The sequence below is a fragment of the Phasianus colchicus genome, chromosome Z (assembly GCF_987193195.1).
Source record: "Phasianus colchicus chromosome Z, bPhaCol1.hap1.1, whole genome shotgun sequence".
NCBI lineage: Eukaryota > Metazoa > Chordata > Aves > Galliformes > Phasianidae > Phasianus > Phasianus colchicus.
Genome location: NC_143476.1, coordinates 54,317,925 through 54,336,268, shown reverse-complemented (window position 1 = coordinate 54,336,268; position 18,344 = coordinate 54,317,925). Strand labels below are relative to the sequence as shown.

The following is an 18,344-nucleotide window of genomic DNA, read 5'->3' as shown; positions in this document are numbered from 1 at the left end:
TTTTAAGAATCTGGACAGTATTTCTATCATCTATGAGAATGTCCTACATTAATTAAGATATCTTTGAAGAATGTTTAAAAGTCTCACTTGCTGGTTATGAAACAAAAAGCATAATTATTATTAATAATAAAAAGGTAAAGTATAGCAACAATAATTTAAAAATGCAATTAAATTATTACACTACCAAAATAAAACCAGGAAAACATCAGCCTAAAAGGAAAAAGTTTTATTCAATCACATGGATTAAGTACACAGCAAAGCCCTAACCATGGTATTTCTGAATTTCTGGGACATTTGCAAAGGAATCTTTATTCCACACAGATTGGCTACCACCTTAACAACACAAAAAGAATAAATTTCGAAGTAAATGCCAATGAAATCTTTTCTAAGCAATGATATGCAGGCACTGTCACTAAATTCACATGAAACAAGTAAGAACTGTGATACATTCTCACAGGAAAATACTGCCCATTATGAGAAGAATATGTCACACTGTTCTGTTTGCAATGAACTGAGCTTCCTGTTCATCACTGATTAAATTTATTAGTCACAGTAACTCCTCAATGACATCCTAGAAGACTTGGAAAAACAAATGTGTGTCGTCTACAGAAAAATGCTGATCTACCATCAGCAGCTGTGAGTGTCTGATAAAATTTTGAGGTTCATGCCTTATGCTGTTTTTGGCTCTAGATTTCTTCCAGTGTAAGAATATACTGGAAAAAGAGAATGCTGTGCAGTTTGACAAGAAGCATTTTCATGCTAGCTACTGCACTTAAAGCAAAAGGCATTAATTTTATCATGCCCCTGTTCCCATTTCCCTGAAGTCCCAGGGAAATTCCAAAAGCAGTGAAATGCAGTTACTAAAAATAGAAAAATTCTTATTTTTAATGAGCTTTTCTTCTTAATGACATCTAAAGATCTAAAGGTTTTGATACTTAAAGATCTTAATAAAGGAACTACAATGAAAACTGACACATTCTTTGGGAAAAACCTGTGTCTCTCTTAGAATTAATTGATTGTTACAGTTTTAAGTGATCTATCCACTACAGATCCTCACAGCAAAATCAGAGGACAAGCTTTGCAAATTAATTATTGTAGGGTAATGCTATTGGTTAGCAAGATTAAGGGTGAGTAAGGAACTTAAAGAGGACTTCAGACTTAAGTATTTGAAAATAACATCTGAAATAAAAATAATTACATCTATGAATTATTACTTCAAGTACTATTTACCTTAATCAGATTTAAGACTATATTTTATGTTGTATGCAATGCACCTCCAGATTACGTTGTCAAACACAGCAAACATCAGCAGGAGTGAGCAGCTCTCATCTAACAGGGAGAAAGGTGCAGTCCACCTTTGGGATCTGCTGAATACAACCTGAAGATCAGAGTCACTCCCATTAAAAGAATGTGTTCAGAAGCCTATGGGACTTTGAAGGTTTCTGTTTCTCCAAAGCACCGGAACACCGGAACAACATTTATGTGATGATGGCAGTATTTAGTTTGTTCACAGAACTGCAAGGACTAGGTTCAAAATTAAGCTAAAATGTTTTACTGCCAATCACCCCTCAGAAATTTTATAGCATGCAGTGATCAGAAGGAAAATTCAGGAGTGGTTTTAACTCTGAGGTTCAAAGTACTGAAGCAATTTGTGCACTTTCTTCAGTAATATACATTTATAATATAAGATTACTACACTTTCCAGTACTTACTGTATTCCTGCTTGCATAATTGGAGTAGGTTAGGATATATATACATTTCACTTTGTCCTGAGGGAAACAGTTGTGCAAACAGTCTGTTGTTGCACCATGATTCAGCTGATTCTGAAGAGATTAAAATCACAGAGCTCTGAGAGATTTAGAAACAAGATTTCCCTGCAGTGAGTGGTTTTACTGCAGTTATGAGTGCATTCTAAAATAACTCATTAATTTTGACATCCCTGTACAATTAATGGAATTCTGGTTTGGTAGATAAAATGTGGTTCACAGCCCTTCCTGTTTTACTCACCACCCTTCTTGCTTCTTTGAACCTAAGCCATTTTCACTGTGGAAGAGACAGTGTTAAATATTTTGCATTCATGAAGATGAAAATAAATGGAATGATGTCAGACTGCCCAGTTACATGACTTCACTTGGTTCTGGAAGATAGACATTTTTGATAATGACAAAAACAATCAGAAGTATCTTTCATATCTTTTCTATCAGTAGATTAACTTGCCTGAGCTGCAGAATGGGATTGAGAAGGCTGTCAGTAGTTGTTCTGTAGCAAAGCCAGCACCGTATCCTGCAATGGACATGTCATCCTGGCAGGCCTGTGGGATGTTGAGTCACTTCTGTAGAACCTGAGTAGCATTAATGCAGCACTCAACAGAAAGCTGTACTCCTGTGATCCCCAGTCTGCACAAAGAAGACTGCAGCTTCCAGGCACAACTTGAATCAGGAGTCTGGCTGCTAAAACTCATCCAGTTTTGCTGTGGGAGAGAAGAGTTACCATGGTATCAGCAACTTTAATTATAAATCTGTGGGGGGGGGGGGGGGTGAGGGGGAGGAAAGAAAAAAATATATATATAAAAAAAGATTGTTAATGGATTCCTATGGGGTCTGCAGGAACATAGGTGACACCAGATCAAGTGGAAAAATTGCTGTCCACTTGTCCGTGACTGTGTCATGTATACAGACAGGCCACTCAGATTTCATGGAAATCCCATGGAGAAATTTTGGTTAATTTGACTGGACAGGTAGTCACTAGGTACTACCCTGTCTGATGCACTTCTTTCCCTACTCTTCAGCTACTGCCCCAGCTGGGGTTCACAAGCACCTGTTGGTACTGTGAACCATGGCTCATGAAGAAGGATGAGAAGAAAATAGGTTAAATCTCCTTGCCTTGGCAAATCTGCAATTTTTCTGATTCTGGATTTGTTAGAGTAACTAGTTTGAATGATACATTTATGCATGGCTTTCCACATCAGGCTTACCCCTTCATCAACAAAAGCAGTTTTTTCAGCAAAGCTTCAATGCTAGCTGACTGAGGTCAAGATTCACAAATATTTTGTACAGTGGAGTGATTTGTCATACCAAAAAGAAAGTGCTGCAGAAAAAAAATGAAAATTTTACCTTGAGGTCCCTTCCAACTCAGCCATGCTCTGATTCTGCGAGTCACATTGGAGTTCATACTGGAGTGCCTTGTAGAGATGTACTTCTCTCATGAACAGCTGATTGCAGGAGGGATAAGAATTTAACATTTTAAACTAAAAGAGAGGAGATTTAAGTTAGCCATTAGGAATATATATAGATAGATAGAATATATATATATTCTAACTAACTATATATATATTTTTTTTATTCAGAAGGTGGTGAGGCACAGGCACAGGTGCCAAGCGTAGCTGTGGATGTCCCATCCCTGGAGGCATTCAAGGCCAGGTTGGATGGAATCCCAAGCAGCCAGAGCTGGTGGTTGGCAACCCTGCCCACGGCAGGGAGTTAGAACTAGTTGATCTGTAGAGTCCTTTCTAATCTAAACTGTTACATGATTCCATGAGTATGAATGCCACTCAACCTAGGACACCTTGTTTTTCTAACTTAAGAATGCCCTCGGCAGAACATTTGAATAAAAAAAAAAGATGTTTTACCTGTAATCTACGTAGCTTCAGACTGATGAAAGGAAGATAATTTGAAAAACTAACTGCCAAAAGAAGATAGGATATGCAAAGATACCTGCCACCAAAGCCCAGCTTTGGAAGAGTAAGCTGATAGGAGTAAAATGTGGATGATTTTAACAGTCAGCTCTCTCACAGCTGAATATGAGAACATACATGTGGATTAGTCACAAAGTAAGAAGTTCCTATGTTCATACTTTTCTCAAAAGACCTCTTATGATATTTATGTCTTTGTGTAAGATATCTACAGTAAGACTGCTGTAGAGCGTTCTTACGTACATGCGTTAGTGCACAGACAGTTACATTTTATGCAGCCACCTTGCTGATCACATTAGGGTTTTACTATTGAAATGTTTATTTTTGCTATTGCTGCCTCTCAGGGGAATTGGGAATGCAGAGATTTTTGCATTTCTTCAAACAATACATGATGCGTTTTGAAGGAATCTAAGTGCCAGTATGATAGCATGATTTTCTTTTTTGTCTGTTTACTTCTTTCAGTCTCTCTCTCATTCCTTGTGTTGATAAACAAAGAACAGCAACAATACCCATGATAAAAACGTGCTTCCTTAAATGAAGCTGCTGCTTCGTAAATAATTCTGCATGTTGGAGGGATGACACATTACAAAGGCTGCAGGCTGAGGGTAAGTACCTAAACACATGCTACAGTAAAAGCAAGCGTCAAGAAACATGATACCTAGTATTCATGTATTAGTATATAAAGGAATGAAAGTGTATCATTTCTGTCAATCTTTTAGTATTTTAGATAAGGCATTTCAGCGAAACTGACAGAAGGGAACATATTTTCTTTCAAAGTAGCTATCTGAACACAGATAATATATAATATATAATATCCTCTTTAAATAATAGAAAGAGGAAGTGCCCAGTATAGTACAAGTATAGTCTAAAACAGTTGTTTGATAATTGATCTTTAAAGAATAACAGCCTGCAACTAAATCCAGATACTTATTTTATTTAAATGTGTAGGCCTAGTTTAAAAGCTGCAAATAACATCGCTGAATTCCCATCAAGTTCCTATTCAATCTTTGAACTTATGATGTTTATGGCCTCTGCCTATCGTTTTGGCATGACTCCTTGTTTTATTGCTTATGGATCAATCTTCCGTAAGTCTTTCCTTCTATAAATCTACCTACAATTTTCATCAAACTAAAAAGTCTACCATATTCATTTTGTGGGTTTTTCTTCTCAAATTTTAAATATTTATCACCTCTTTCTTACCACAAAGGCTTTATAGGCACAAAGAGAAATGAATCTTTAACTTAATGCTAATTCTTTGTACTGTGAAGAGGAGATCATTGGATCACAGAAAGGCTGGGGCTTGAAAGGGGCTTTTCAGGTCACCTAGTTAAAATGAAGCAAAACATTCATTTTCAACTGAGCAATTCTATGATTCTCTGATTCTAACATGACAGAACTTCTGAAATATATTTTTATATATTTATATATATATATCAAAATAAGCTTTTGAAAGCATATAGCTATATTTAATTCACTTTTGGTATGTGAAGAGAAAACAGCAGTGCTCTCTTTCTGCACTGTGAGCCACATGATAGGTAGAAACCAGCAACTGCTGCCTAAAGATATCAGCAAGAAGATAGCCCACACTGAACAAACATGCCACAGCTGACATTGTTTCAGCACATTTTATCTTTCAAAACTATTAATAAGCATGTTTCATTGTTGCATTTCATTTCAACTAATTACTGACAAGTGTCATTAATGACAGGCAACGGAGAGAAAAACGTTCCTGAATTTTCTTTATTTCCCTATGGTATTTGCAGTGACCTTGGATGCTTCTGGGATGCTCACCCTGCTACTGTTCAATCTCAATGAGATTATCTCAACTAGACAGATGAAATGAGATGGAAGAGCTTCTGGGTTGAGTTAAAGACAAGGATACTACCCAACAATTAGCCTCATATGCAAAACAGATTCAACTCAAAGAAGCTTAATTAAATTTATTGCCAACTAAAAATAAAGTAGGACATTGAGAAACCAAGCTAAGACCTTTCCCCATCCTCCCTTCTTTCCAGCCTCAGCTGTCTGCTCTGGGCTCTTCTGCCTCCTCCACTCCCCTACCTAAGCATTGCAAGGAAGACGGGTACTGAGAGCTGCAGTCAGATCATAACATGTCATCTCTGCCACCCCTTCCTTGCACTCTTCCTCCACTCAAGCACGTGGCTCTTTTATAAACTGGTCCAGCACGAGTCCTGTCCACATCATGATGGACAGCTCCAACAGAGGTCCCCACGGGCTGCAGCTCCATCCCAGGGGCTCTGCATGGACTGTGTTTCCTTTATGTCTCAGCCACTCCTGCCCTGTGGGCTCCTTCATAACTGCATGTGGAGACGTGCTCTGTGCAGTGACTGCAGGCTACAGGGGAGAACCTTCTCCTCCACAGGCCTCCCCTCAGGCCTGCAGCTCCTCCTCCTGCAATGACCTTGACGGCTGGAGCGCTGTCCTGGCATTTACATACTTACCTTTCTCTTTTCTAAATATATAACAGAGGCACCACCAGTGCTGCCAATGGGCTCTGCCTTGGCCAGAAGGAGGTCTGCCTGCTGCCTGGAGCCAGCTTTGCCTCACTCAGGAGTCCCTGGTCCTTTTTCACAGAGTCCCCCTGCTGCCAAAATCCGATTGACCCAATACAACACGCTATAAAAACTCCAGGGCTTATCTTACTCACAGATCTAATTTTAACCCTAATTATTGCAATTCCAGGGTAAAGCTGGGAAATAATTACATCCTCCCATTCAATAAACACACAGAGGCAGCTTAGCACACCAAAACCTTTGCAGAGGGTGGCTGTGACCCAGTTCCCAAGCTCCATTCAGCAGATCCCAGCCCAGCAGGCTGCAGACGGACAGCTTCTGGAGATGCGTCTGAAATTCAACCGGGTTTAGTCACACTGCTAATAATAGCCCGGCCACCGCGAAGGGCGAAGAGAAGCAGTAACTTGTACCCCTGCCTAGCCTAAGGGAAAAAGGAGTTCCTTAAAGAAACGCATACATACTCAAGCATTAAAAACTGCAACTATTACAACGTTTAAGCTCTGAGGATAAGATACTCGATCTCTTAATAGAAGACGCACGCCAGCTGGCCGACGCGATACCTTCAGGTTTCCACCCGAAATCCATAGACCCTCTGAGAGCCGACGTCTCCCCACAACCCCACCCGGAGCCCTGAAAAAAACCCGCCCTCACCCTCATCCCGCCCACCCGCCCTACGCCGCGCCTGCGCGCCCACGAGAGGCTCCCCCCCGCCCCCCACCCAGCGCGCCTGCGCGCGGCTCGAGAACGCGGAGGTGTCCGGGAAAGCGGGCAGCAGGAGGGCGTGGCGAGGCGGACACGCCTCTCGGGTGGCGGGGCGGGGTGGGGCGCCGCAGTGAGGGCGGGGGCCGCGCCGGGGCGGAGGCCGGAGGAGCGGCGGGGGCTCAGGATGGTGTTTGAATCGCTGGTGGTGGACGTCCTGAACCGCTTCCTCGGAGACTACGTGGTGAACCTAGACAGCTCCCAGCTGAAGTTGGGCATCTGGGGAGGTACGAGCCGCCGCGCACGGGAGGGAGCCGGGCGGCGTGCCCCGCTCGGGCCGTGCGGAGTCGCGCCGCGCTCCGCCGTCCCCCCAGCCTGCTCGGGCTTAGCGGCGCGGAGCGATCGCCGAGGAGCCGGGGCGCTTCGGCAGGAGCGCGGATCGGCGGGGAGGCGCCGCGCGGGCGGGAGCGGGAGGCGCCCGGCGGGGAGCGGCCCCGGCTGTGCGTGCCCGCGCCGCGGCCTCGCCTCTGCCCTGCCGGCGGGGAAGCCTCCCTGGCCGAAGCCCGCCGCGTGCTGGTTCCGTCGAGCTCGTTCCCGTCTAGGAATAAGAAACTAAAAATAAACGGAGTCGGTTTCGGTCGCGTTTTCGTATCGGCAGCGCGCCGGTGGAGGTGCCGGCGCGGGCAGCACTTCGCGATAGCTACCGTGGGGCGGGAGTCCGGGGCAGCGGCCGCGCTCCATTGCTTGCGCCGAGGCGTCGGAACAGCGGCGTGCTCCGGGCGGTGCTCCGCGTGCTGTGAGAAGGCAGCGGCGGCAGCCTCTGTGTGTTGTGAAAAGTAAGCGTGAAAGAAGAAGACGCCCACGCATAACAGGTGCGTGTGCGGGCACCCCTGAGTCAGCTGTGAATGTGCGTTCCAGGTGTCTGCAACACCACCAAAAGCAAGTGGAGGTAAAGGTTGGTTGGTTTGGTTTGTTTGTTTTTTCCTGATGTTTGTTGGTATGAAGCACCCCCAGTCTGTTCCTTGCCTATTAATTCCATTATTAGGCCTTCACATACATAGGTCAGGTTCTGGAGGCTTCTCTTGAAGCTTTTTGCATTTTGGACTTTTTTTGTTTTGCTCTTCTGTTATCTGGAATGGTGGTGTATTTTTTTTTTTTTTTTTTTTTTTTTTTTTTTTTTAATTTGGTTTCCTCTGTGCAGTGATATGCCATCAGCTAGTCAAGTCTTGATGGGATCTCTGTGAACTTCAGACTCTGCATGGAACCTTAAAACTGCACGAGGACACAGAGAAAGTCAGTCTGTGTCATTAAGGATGACTGTTGCATGCTTGTTGATTGTGCTTTCTTTGAAAGAACTGAATTATTGCATGTTTTGGCAGAAGTGAGTCACGCTGTCTGTGAAATAAAGTTATTCAGTTATCATAGTTCCTATTCATGGAAGGCAGGAAAAGTATTCACTGTAAAATGCAGGTTATTCTGTACAAATTCTGGGCTATGCTTGTACATCACAAATAAAACTTGTTTTTCCAGCTCCATAGATGAGTGGTGGTTTGTCCTGACAGTTCATGCTGCTGTGGGGCAGCTCTTAGCAGATTAGGTGTATATTAGCTACAGTTTGTATACTAGCTGCATGTGGGAATAGCTGTGTGATACCTCTTGTTCTGAGATGCCTAGAGAATTGCTGTGTAGCAATGTCTTTAAAGTGTCATCTGAAGAATGTTTATTTTTTGTGTTCTACCAGGGGTGAAGTCTGATGCATGTGCAACCTCCACTGTGATTAGTGACGTGTTCTTCTGCAATATCTTTTTCAGAGAGCTTGGAGGACCAAGAAAGTACATTCCTCCAACTAAAAGGCAGTAGCTATTAGTAGGGGTAGCGGATTTTTTTTTTTTCTTTTACTGTCCCTGACTAATAGTTCCTTATACATATATACATAGTTCCTTTTGAAGTTTACTGTTAATTTTACTTGTGTTTCTTGTAACTGTAGTTGTGGAACTAGATTTTATTATTATTTTTATTTTTAATAGAAAAAAACAGCACTTCTTTTTTTCCTTCAGATTTTGTATTGAGTTAGTACGTTTGCAGGTTTTTCTGCTTACTATGAAAGTGCTTTACTTCTCTCATGCTGTATGAGCCATGTGCCTTCTGGATGCCGTGGCATGCCATGTATTATTTTATTAAATCTTAAAAAGTCTGTATATTTTCAGGACTGATGGGTGAAATACCCAATCATAAGTACCTTCCCCTTCAGATGCTGTCACTGTGTATTGTTAACAAGCTAGCTTGTTAACATTAAGACTGCTAACATTCTGTTGGTAGACTCTGAACATGTACATACAGTTCCCTCTGTATTTTGGGAATTTGGGAGCTTTATCCATGACCTTAAGGAACATGCTTATCATTCATTTTAATTTTGCATAATGAGGGAAGTCAGAATATCATTGAAGGCCACTGAAGTTCAATCTGTATCACAAAGTTGTATGATGACACTGCTTCTACCAGTGTACACATACATGGTAATAAATCGAAATCGCTTTAAAATGTTTTCTTTTGCTCACCAAAAAACTCGTATTGAAGAGTAAAAACCCCATCTATCTTGAAACATAAGGTGAGATGTCCAGAAGCAGGCTCATGGCTGAAAGAGTTGCAAGAATTCAGTGACCTGAAATATAAAAGGCAATTCAGGAAGGAGATTGAAGGACTGTATAAGTTAAAAAGGCTAATTGAACATTTAAGGCTGACACTGGAAAGGCTCAGAAAAAACATAATGGGAAAAGCCATCGTATCCCTTGAGAAAAGATTTCTTTGAGAACAATGGAATAAAGTATTACTTACCGTGCTTGGCAGCCACCAAGGAATGCTGTTTAATGGATGGTTCTAGTAAAGCTGGCAATGTAAACCTTGTCTTGCTCTGGCCTTCATTTAGAAAGTGGCACTTAGGCAAGCTATTGCATGTTAATACAGCTTTCTTAGAAGAACAGGTTAGATTATCTAGTTAGGTTTTTTAAGTTGTTCACAGTTCATGAAGTTATACTTTAATACCTAAAGAAATTATTGAAGTCATTTGAGATGTTGCTTTTTGTCTTGAGAAAGTTTTTCACTTGAAAAAGTGAAAAACTGTTGAACTTTCCAACCACTGTGAGAGACCAAACAGTTGTTACACTGAAGTCCATTGAACTACTGGTTCTTTTGGTTGGGCCTAAGGAATCTCATTTAATGTTTCAATTGCATTTCAAAACTCTCTTCTGACTTGGGCACACCTACTTATTAGCTGATGTCTCAAGCATATCTTACTTAACTTGTTATTTGAATTCCTGGTGTTTCTGTCTGGGACAGCTGCATTGACCTACTGATGGAGGCAGATATCTGACACAAGTTTAAATCTACTTTTTCTGTCATGTGTATTAGTGTAATAAATATGTATTGCTTTCATATACCATGCCTTGGTTGGATATAGCAGGTGTGGTTTCTGCATAGTAGTAAAGTCATTTGGACTATCTAGGGGATACCAGAAGTAGTTTCTTCTGCCTTCTGTGATCTGTTTTACAAGAGGTGTCAATAAAGAAGGTGTCTGGCAGACATTCGAACCCTCAAAGACTTCCAGCTTCTATCTGGAAGGTATGCTTAAGTAGGACTAATTGGCAGCACAAATACAAGTAGAAAATGACTGGCAAGGCAGCTGTTGGTAGGAAGTGATCGGAGGGTTTCATAAGCTATGATCCTATCAGTAATGTGATAGTCTTGGTAAAAAGCAGAAATTCTGTTAAAGTATGAAGAGCACAGTTTGATATAGATCGGATATCAGCAGAGATATTTTAAGTTCCTGTTGTCTGTCATGTTTGATATCTCTTCCCTTCATCTGTCTCACCTCTGTTCCTTCTTATTTACAAGGGCAGCACCGAAGTTAGAGTTCAGAGGTTAAATGAGCAGGACTTTTATGAAGATCAGTTTCCTTCTCCTGCCTGTAGCTTTTATTGAGATAGGTAACAAAATTTCAGTTATGCCTCTTTGGTAAAATGCTTTACTAAATATTACACACGATATTTGAGTGTCTGAAGTTAAAACATAAACGTTCATAAAAATTAATTAAGTATTTTGACAAATGTTCAATTTTGTTGAATCAATTTCAATGTCCAGAGGTCAGTGAAGCTAAGAATTTTCTTCTTTAATAGGCACAGTAAATTGTAAGCTATAGGTATTAGTGAATCTTTTTATCTAGATGTACTGTTATGTTCAATACAAAGGAACAGCCAACTGCTTTCTGATGGGAAACAAACCACATCCAAAAGCACCCAAAGCAAACCTTAAATCTTGATGTGTTTTGGAATCTTCTCAATTAAAATTAAATTGGCTGTATTCTAGGACAGTAAAATTCAGTAGCTGTGTTATGTCCCACACCAAAGTTTTATTGTCATCTTTCTCGGCTTATGTTTTTGAGAGTAGCTTTTTAAACAAGCAAACAAAAAAATATATATATTATTACAACGGCAGAATACCATCCACTTGCATTCATGTTCTCTCGCAAGTGAAAAGGCGGACTGCTAAGGAGAATACCTGTATGGTTAGTTACTATGTTTCAACTAATGAGTGCTGAAATTGGGAACCAGATGAGGTCTGGCACCTGGGAAATAGATCAGGTTTACTTTGTATCTTCTTCACACTGTCAAGTGCAGGAGAACTAAATGTTGCCAATATGCACCAGAGTGCTTCAGTAGCCTTTTGTGTGCTTTGATAGTCAGTTGGGTCTGTTCCACTCCCTCAATCGATGCTTTTTTTTTTTTTTTTTTTTTTTCCTTCCCTTTTTCCCTTTTTCTTTTTTTAAAGTTGTGATATTTCAGTAAATGTTTAGTAAATTCACATTAAAATAAAATTACCACAGTTTTACTAATTTCTCCTAATTATTTATACTAAAACATTAAAACTTAAGAATTATAAAACCATATATATAGGGAAAAACAGTGAAGAATAATTTACCTGGCTTCCCCGTCCTGATTCTTTGTATAGAGCTGTTAAATTTCTTTTTGAAGCAGTATTGATGCTGTGTTTATTCCCTGCCATTATGATGGGCTCAGGCAAAATGAGCCATAGCTTGCCTTGTGAAAAAGTATTTTTTAAGAGCTTGGGATGATAATCCTTGCGTGCTTTGCAATGATTTGTTTTCAGAAACATTAGGGCTTTTATGTTATTGCAGTTTACAGTAATGTGTCTCAGCTGAAAATGCATAATGCACCGAAGCCGTTCATAAAGACAATATAATGCTTACTTTGCTCACAGTGAAAGTGAAAGAAACTAAAGCCATTTAAATTATTTCATGTGTCATGTAGTCTTACAGATTGCTGATGGACTTGCCTCAACTGGGAGGCAAAAATCTAAAGTACAGTAATTAGATCACAAACATGGACCTTTACACTGTACACAGTTACCATGAATACAACCAGCAAAGCCTTCATGGAGAAGAAATATGCGTGTTTTGTTTTTGTTTTGTTTCTTCTTATAAAATGAAACTTCTGTTACTGAGTTTTAAAATGATGAGTTTTGATAGGAAATAAATTTAGTGTAGAACTGACCCCTGTAGTAAATAAAAATGATTACCTTGTCATTTCCTGCAAAGACTAAAAAGCTATCATAGTTGCTAGATGGGCTGTGGAGTACCATTGGAAATGCTTCCTTTCTTCTCTGTTTTTATTTTATTCTTTTCCCCTTTTCAGATGCTTGGGCCACTGTCTTTGTATTGTACGGTTTAAAAGTAGAGCCCACAGCTCAAAACCATCCTTCCGCATAGAGTATTTCTTTTGATAGGCTGGCTGATGGTACCATGTATCAAACGTATACAATTCTGCCAAAAATAAAAAATAAAAATGCATGTACAGATTACTCTGATGACCACATTAAATAAAGATTTAGTGTTTTGTAAGTACCACAGCATGGTTGGGTTAGTTCAGTTGAAAATCTGTACAGCAACAATTCAGTGACTGGAACCAACTCCAAGGAGTGCAGTTCTGATATCAGAGTCTTGTTTCCCCAGATTGGTGCTACTTTGAGTAGTGTCCAAAGCTATCATCACTGTCTAACTGCAAGAATACTTACCTGTAGTTGGAGGCCCAGTCTCCTGATGTGTTTGGCCTTTTTTAATTTGTGTGTCCAAAAGAAAAATACTATTAGGTCAATCAAATCTTATTTGCTACCTTAGGCTGTGTTCCCTTCTGGGTTTGTAATCCACTTCTTGTTTTATGAATCTAATTTATGCCTCTGTTTGGTGATATCAAGTGTCTGTTCCATGTGCAAGTGTTAAGACTATACAACTAATTCAAAGGTAGCAGTTGCAGATGTTCCATCCTTCTCAGAGAATTTGCAGAAGTAGTTTCTTCAAACTATGCTTGCTTTCAAAAGGTGAAATTTCCTGCATCTTCCTGGTGTTATTCTATGATGTCAAGTGCCTGACACTGAGCATGTTGTAAAGACATATTCTGCAATTAGGATATTCTGTGTTTACAGGATACTGAAGTTATTCTTGTCTTATGACATTCAAAAATTAGATGTACTGCAGTGCATCCTGTGAACTGTCATAAAACTGTAAAAGCAACTTGCAAATCTAAGATCTTCTCAGGGAGAAAAGATTCAGCATAAAACTAAAGCTGTAACATGGTTTTCCACAAGCCTGAGAAGCAGATGGTTGAGGAAAAGAAGCGAACTTTTATTTTCAAATAGGTCCTTATGAAATGCGACCATCATAAAATCATTAAGGCTGAAAAAAAAACCTCTAGGATCATCTCCATTGATTTACTTTGAGTTATCTTGGGTTCTTTTCCATGGAGGATCCATAAGCAAATCTCAGAGAAAGATTTCTTTGTAGTGGAAATGGGCAATGTATTCTTAATAATCTTTTGTGGATATTTGAGATGTAGGCTATGGCTGTCTTCACAGCTAAGACTTGTTAAGTGTGCGCTGCTGCTACTTTGCTTATTCTAATTTTACTTATTGGCTTTTTTGATTTTAGGAGCTGTAGCTCTGAAAAATCTTGAAATAAAAGAAAATGCACTGGTAAGAAAATGAAAGCAAAGACACAAAATGTTGAAAAAAAAAATTATAGGACACTTTTTGGTTGATGTTTTTTTTCTGGTTCTTACTGTAGGATGTGCAGACATATGAAAACTTGCTTTTTTTTTTTTTTTTTTTTTTTTTTCCTTCAGTACTAATGTTATCTAGTGAGTTTGAGGTTAAGTTTAAGATGAACCTATTATATACTTTCTGGCTTCAATTCAGATAGTTCGCAAAAAGAAAACTCATGTAGGAATGTGTTTAAAAAAGGAATACTGGAAGCCATATTTTTTTTTCTATAGCATATGGGGTAGAAATTTGCTGTGGGGAATGTGCATGGCTTAGTAGTCTGAATCAGAAGCTCATTGTTTGTGCATTCTGTTATATTTAATACCTTGGCTTTATTTATTTATTTGGTGTGTTGTGGTTTTTGTTTTTTTTTTTCCCTTCAATGGTTAAGTGATGTATGTGTTGTTAAGTTTATCTTTGTCTCATAGTCCTATTTGACAAGGTTTCACAAATTGCTGAAATATTCTAAAACACTTTGTTTCAGAGTCAACTCGATGTGCCATTTAAAGTTAAAGCAGGACATATTGGTAAGTTACATTTTGTAATGCATTCCTGCTGGAGTCACTAAAGATACTACTTTTCCTTGCAAGTGTCTTTAGACTTTGTGAGCAATGATTCTTGATTTTCATACTTTGAACATTCTAGGTTTGTTTCATTTTTGTTGTTGTTCTGAAAAACAAACAAATAAATAACCCTGTTTTGTTGAGCTAAAATGTGAAGTTAAAATGTATGGAGTCTTGTTTAGTCATATCAACACAGTGTAGCAAATTAGCAGTTGAGTAGAACTAGGTCTCATCTGTTGTTTCAGCAAGCTTCATCTATGATTTCGCCACCTCCTTCCCTTTGTCTTTTCCCTTTTATGAAATATTTTCTCGCTGCTAGTTGACTGCATTTTAAAAGTTAATCGTTTCTTAAAGTGAACTGAGCCTAAAACCATACTGTTTCCCATAGACTTCCTCTGCAAATATTTTTTTTGTGTGTGACTAGCTTCATGTTTTATTAAAAATTATGCATATATGAAGAATGAGGGGTGCTATAATGTCAGGGTCATCATGCTTACACACATGTATTCATACTTAAGGCTCTTTTCCATGGAAAAAGAAAAATATATATGTTTTGAAAATTCTGGTTTTGGCAGTGTTTTGCTGACTGATAATGTATGAGTTGCCCTCTTTTTTGAGTGTGTGAGGGTGCTGTAGTGGATTTGGAAGAAAGGGGAGTCTGTTGTGAAGAGTGAATATAATTCGGCGGATTAAAGAGAGGGACTTCAGACTTAAGTGTTTGGCTCACGCAGAAAACTCCCTGGAATGTTCATTTGCATGCTACTTAAGACAGACAACCCAAAGGAAATCCACCTCAGATACACTGTTTTTTATGCTCAATAAAGTAATTGTTTAGAGCTTTTGTGGTTAATGTCAGTTATCTTTTTAATAATTTCTTTCTAGTCAGCTGTATATGAGTGTATAGCTCAGTGGTTTTTTTTTGTGTGTTTCTAGGTCAACTTAACCTACAGATTCCATGGCAAAACCTTTATACTCAACCTGTTGAGGCAGTTCTTGATGGAGTTTACTTGCTTATTGTGCCCACAGCCAGTAAGTTAATATAGAGAAGAAAATGTGAAAATGTGTGGATGGGATTTCAGACGTCTCTGTAGTTGGTTGATATTATTTCATGAGTTGTATTTCTGCTAGATACTCCTACCAAATCAAACTAGGTAAATGTCAGTGGAGCGTTCTTCAGCAGTTTAGATTCAGTCAACTAATTTTTTGTTGTTGTAGAGTTATTAACAAAATATGAGGAAAATTGCTTTTGTAAAAGTATCCAAAAACATAAAGTTTTTTGTATCTCAACTGTTAATATTGTGCATTTAGGCATAAAATATGATGCTGAAAAAGAGGCGAAGCAGCTCATGGAAGCAAGGCAAAGGGAATTGCAAAGGATAGAGGAAGCAAAGCAGAAAATAGCTGAGCAAGGTAAGAGTGAGAGCAGCTAATTAAAGTATTGCTATTTTTATTTTTTAATTCAAAAATATGTTGAATTTCTCACTATTCTAGATATTTTGTTTTGTCCCAATATTTAAACTGCAATTAGAGATCTTTATTTTCATATAGAAAGGTATGTGCCTGCAGGTTTGTCCTAAGTAATATTTAACTTGGCTGTTAGCAGTTGAATATTTTGTGTTGAAATAGTGTTCATCTTTGGAAAACAGATACTGTCTTGAAATTTGAGTGTGTAGGTGGTATCAATACTGCAAAATGTTCATCTGGAAATATGGGATGATTGTCATCTCATGCTTACATGCTTCTTTTGAATCACCTGCATCATATCATACTCTAAAACTTTGTAGGCTGAGGATATAAATGTTACAGGTCATATTGAGAGAGAATGTTTTTAAGGAAAGAGAGTACAGATCAATAGAAAATTTAGGTATCTGTCAAATGAATTTTATCATCCTTTTTATTCTGGTTTAGGTCTAAACATTCTTAAATGTGAACAGAATATTACATTTTTATTTTTTTTTTAAACTTAGATAAAGTGAAAGAAGAAAAACAAGACACTTTTGTAGAAAAACTAGTCACTCAGGTCATCAAAAATCTTCAAGTGAAAATTTCCAACATCCACGTTCGCTATGAGGATGATGTAAGTCATTTTGTCTATCATAAGACAAGGGGATGTGAACAGCTATGTTAAATAATGAACTTGCCTGATCTTTTATTCCCGTTATTTTGTATGTTGACAGAATCCTATTAAAGGTTTTAAAGTTTCATGGTCTTAAAGTAAAAAAAATGAAAACTGATAAAAAGCTTGTACCGAGGCATGAAGATATGTGTGTGTATTTATTGTTGTCTATTTCCAAGTCTAAATGTTAAGCACAAGATAATCTTCTTTTGGTATTTTCCTCACTTTATTAGATCACAAATCGAAATAACCCCTTGTCATTTGGGATTTCACTTCAGAACCTAAGTTTGCAGGTAATTTTATTTTTAATCTGAAAGCCATGTTGATGTATAAGTTAAGGTGACGTATATGATATAGGTTATGTTTGTTTGTAAGTTAACTTTTTCTATCCGGTAACATATTGTCTAATGGAATAATTCTTCTAATCATGGGCTAAGCACAATGGTATTTGTTTCAAAACTATTTGGTTTATCAAATCAAGCACAAATACTGGAGTGGGGATATTGCCATTAAAGATAAAATGCTGGCTTTTAAAAAGATCTCTGGGAGGAAATTTTTATTCTGTCTTTGCAATTTGTGGTTGCAAGGAATCAGTCTTTCATAAATATGTGCTATTCATAATCTATGAGTCTTTTATTGAAATTGACATGAACCCCAAAGAAGGAAAGAAAAAAAAAGTGATATCTTGTTTCAAATTATAGTTGAATTTTTTAATCTACAGTAGTTATTTTGAACTGTATACATTCATTCTGGAAGTGCAGCTAGTAGAAGCAATATGCTGAATAGCTCTGACTTTGTAGATCTTACTGTATAACTAATAATTGTAAAGAAATGGTATTTAAGTACCATTCCACTTTCTTGAATTAATTAGTTATCTTACAGATTCTTTTTCTCTAGCAGATTCAAGAAACAGAAATAGCTGTTTTTTAACCTCTTCCCACAAACAATTTTGTATAATGAACCAAAACTTGTACTCTTACTACATTGCTTTTGAAGTGCTTGTCACGTTGGTTCTAAAAGTGAATAGTAGCAGATAGGATTTCTGGGCTTGAACTAAGCTGCTACTTCTGGAATTACAGAATAATTCCAGTTCCTTTTTTTCTCCTTTGAAAATGCTTACCTATAAATAATACTGATGTAAAGGAAAAGTGTTTGCAAGGCTTGTTTGCAGCATGCCAATCACTACATATATACATATGTGTTTTCTCAGTAAGGAAGTCTGATGAAGTTTCTGATTTAAGAAAGTCACGGCTTGATAGTCCAAAATCAGAAGATAGTGTCGCTCCAATTTCAGAGGGTTTAATTACGATGATCATTCTGTTTGTTCTACTTGTTTGTTTCAGCGATGATAAAATGCTGGTATTTAGTAAACGGCAGAAAAACTATCATTACTTTTCATTTCAGACCTCAGATAAGAATTGGAATCCATGTTTACATGATGAATCTGCCAAGTTGTTCTATAAGGTACAGTATAATCCAAATGCCAAAGAAAGAACTAGTGCAATACAAACTAGCTATGAATTTGAATTTCTTCTATATAGTAAGAAGATACAACTGTGTAGACTTTGAAATATAAAAATGTGCAATGTGCAGTGAACAATCTGAATATTCTTATTAATTCAGAAGTTGTGAAA

The 18,344-nt window shown here is 38.4% G+C and overlaps 1 protein-coding gene and 1 long non-coding RNA gene across 4 annotated transcripts in view; one reads left to right on the top strand and one right to left on the bottom strand.

Annotated features, from left to right (window-relative positions):
* Positions 1 to 222: 222 nt before the first annotated feature.
* On the bottom strand, positions 223 to 6,860 carry LOC149912991 (uncharacterized). Its single transcript, XR_016461732.1, has 3 exons — positions 6,687 to 6,860; positions 3,114 to 3,247; positions 223 to 2,470 (listed from the first exon to the last, which is right to left on the bottom strand). It is a non-coding gene; the product is annotated as an uncharacterized LOC149912991 (long non-coding RNA).
* A 197-nt stretch (positions 6,861 to 7,057) lies between these two features.
* The window catches only part of VPS13A (vacuolar protein sorting 13 homolog A), a 99,351-nt gene continuing 88,064 nt past the window's right edge, over positions 7,058 to 18,344 (top strand). For 2 of the 3 annotated variants that reach the window (XM_031602382.2, XM_090132485.1), the window contains exons 1-8: positions 7,058 to 7,211; positions 13,922 to 13,965; positions 14,516 to 14,558; positions 15,528 to 15,623; positions 15,903 to 16,004; positions 16,562 to 16,671; positions 16,944 to 17,003; positions 18,115 to 18,174. In XM_031602382.2, the coding sequence (XP_031458242.2) occupies positions 7,112 to 7,211; positions 13,922 to 13,965; positions 14,516 to 14,558; positions 15,528 to 15,623; positions 15,903 to 16,004; positions 16,562 to 16,671; positions 16,944 to 17,003; positions 18,115 to 18,174 (615 nt within the window). In that variant the 5' untranslated portion in view covers positions 7,058 to 7,111. The remainder of the gene's footprint in view (positions 7,212 to 13,921; positions 13,966 to 14,515; positions 14,559 to 15,527; positions 15,624 to 15,902; positions 16,005 to 16,561; positions 16,672 to 16,943; positions 17,004 to 18,114; positions 18,175 to 18,344) is intronic. The other variant, XM_090132486.1, reaches the window with a different exon arrangement.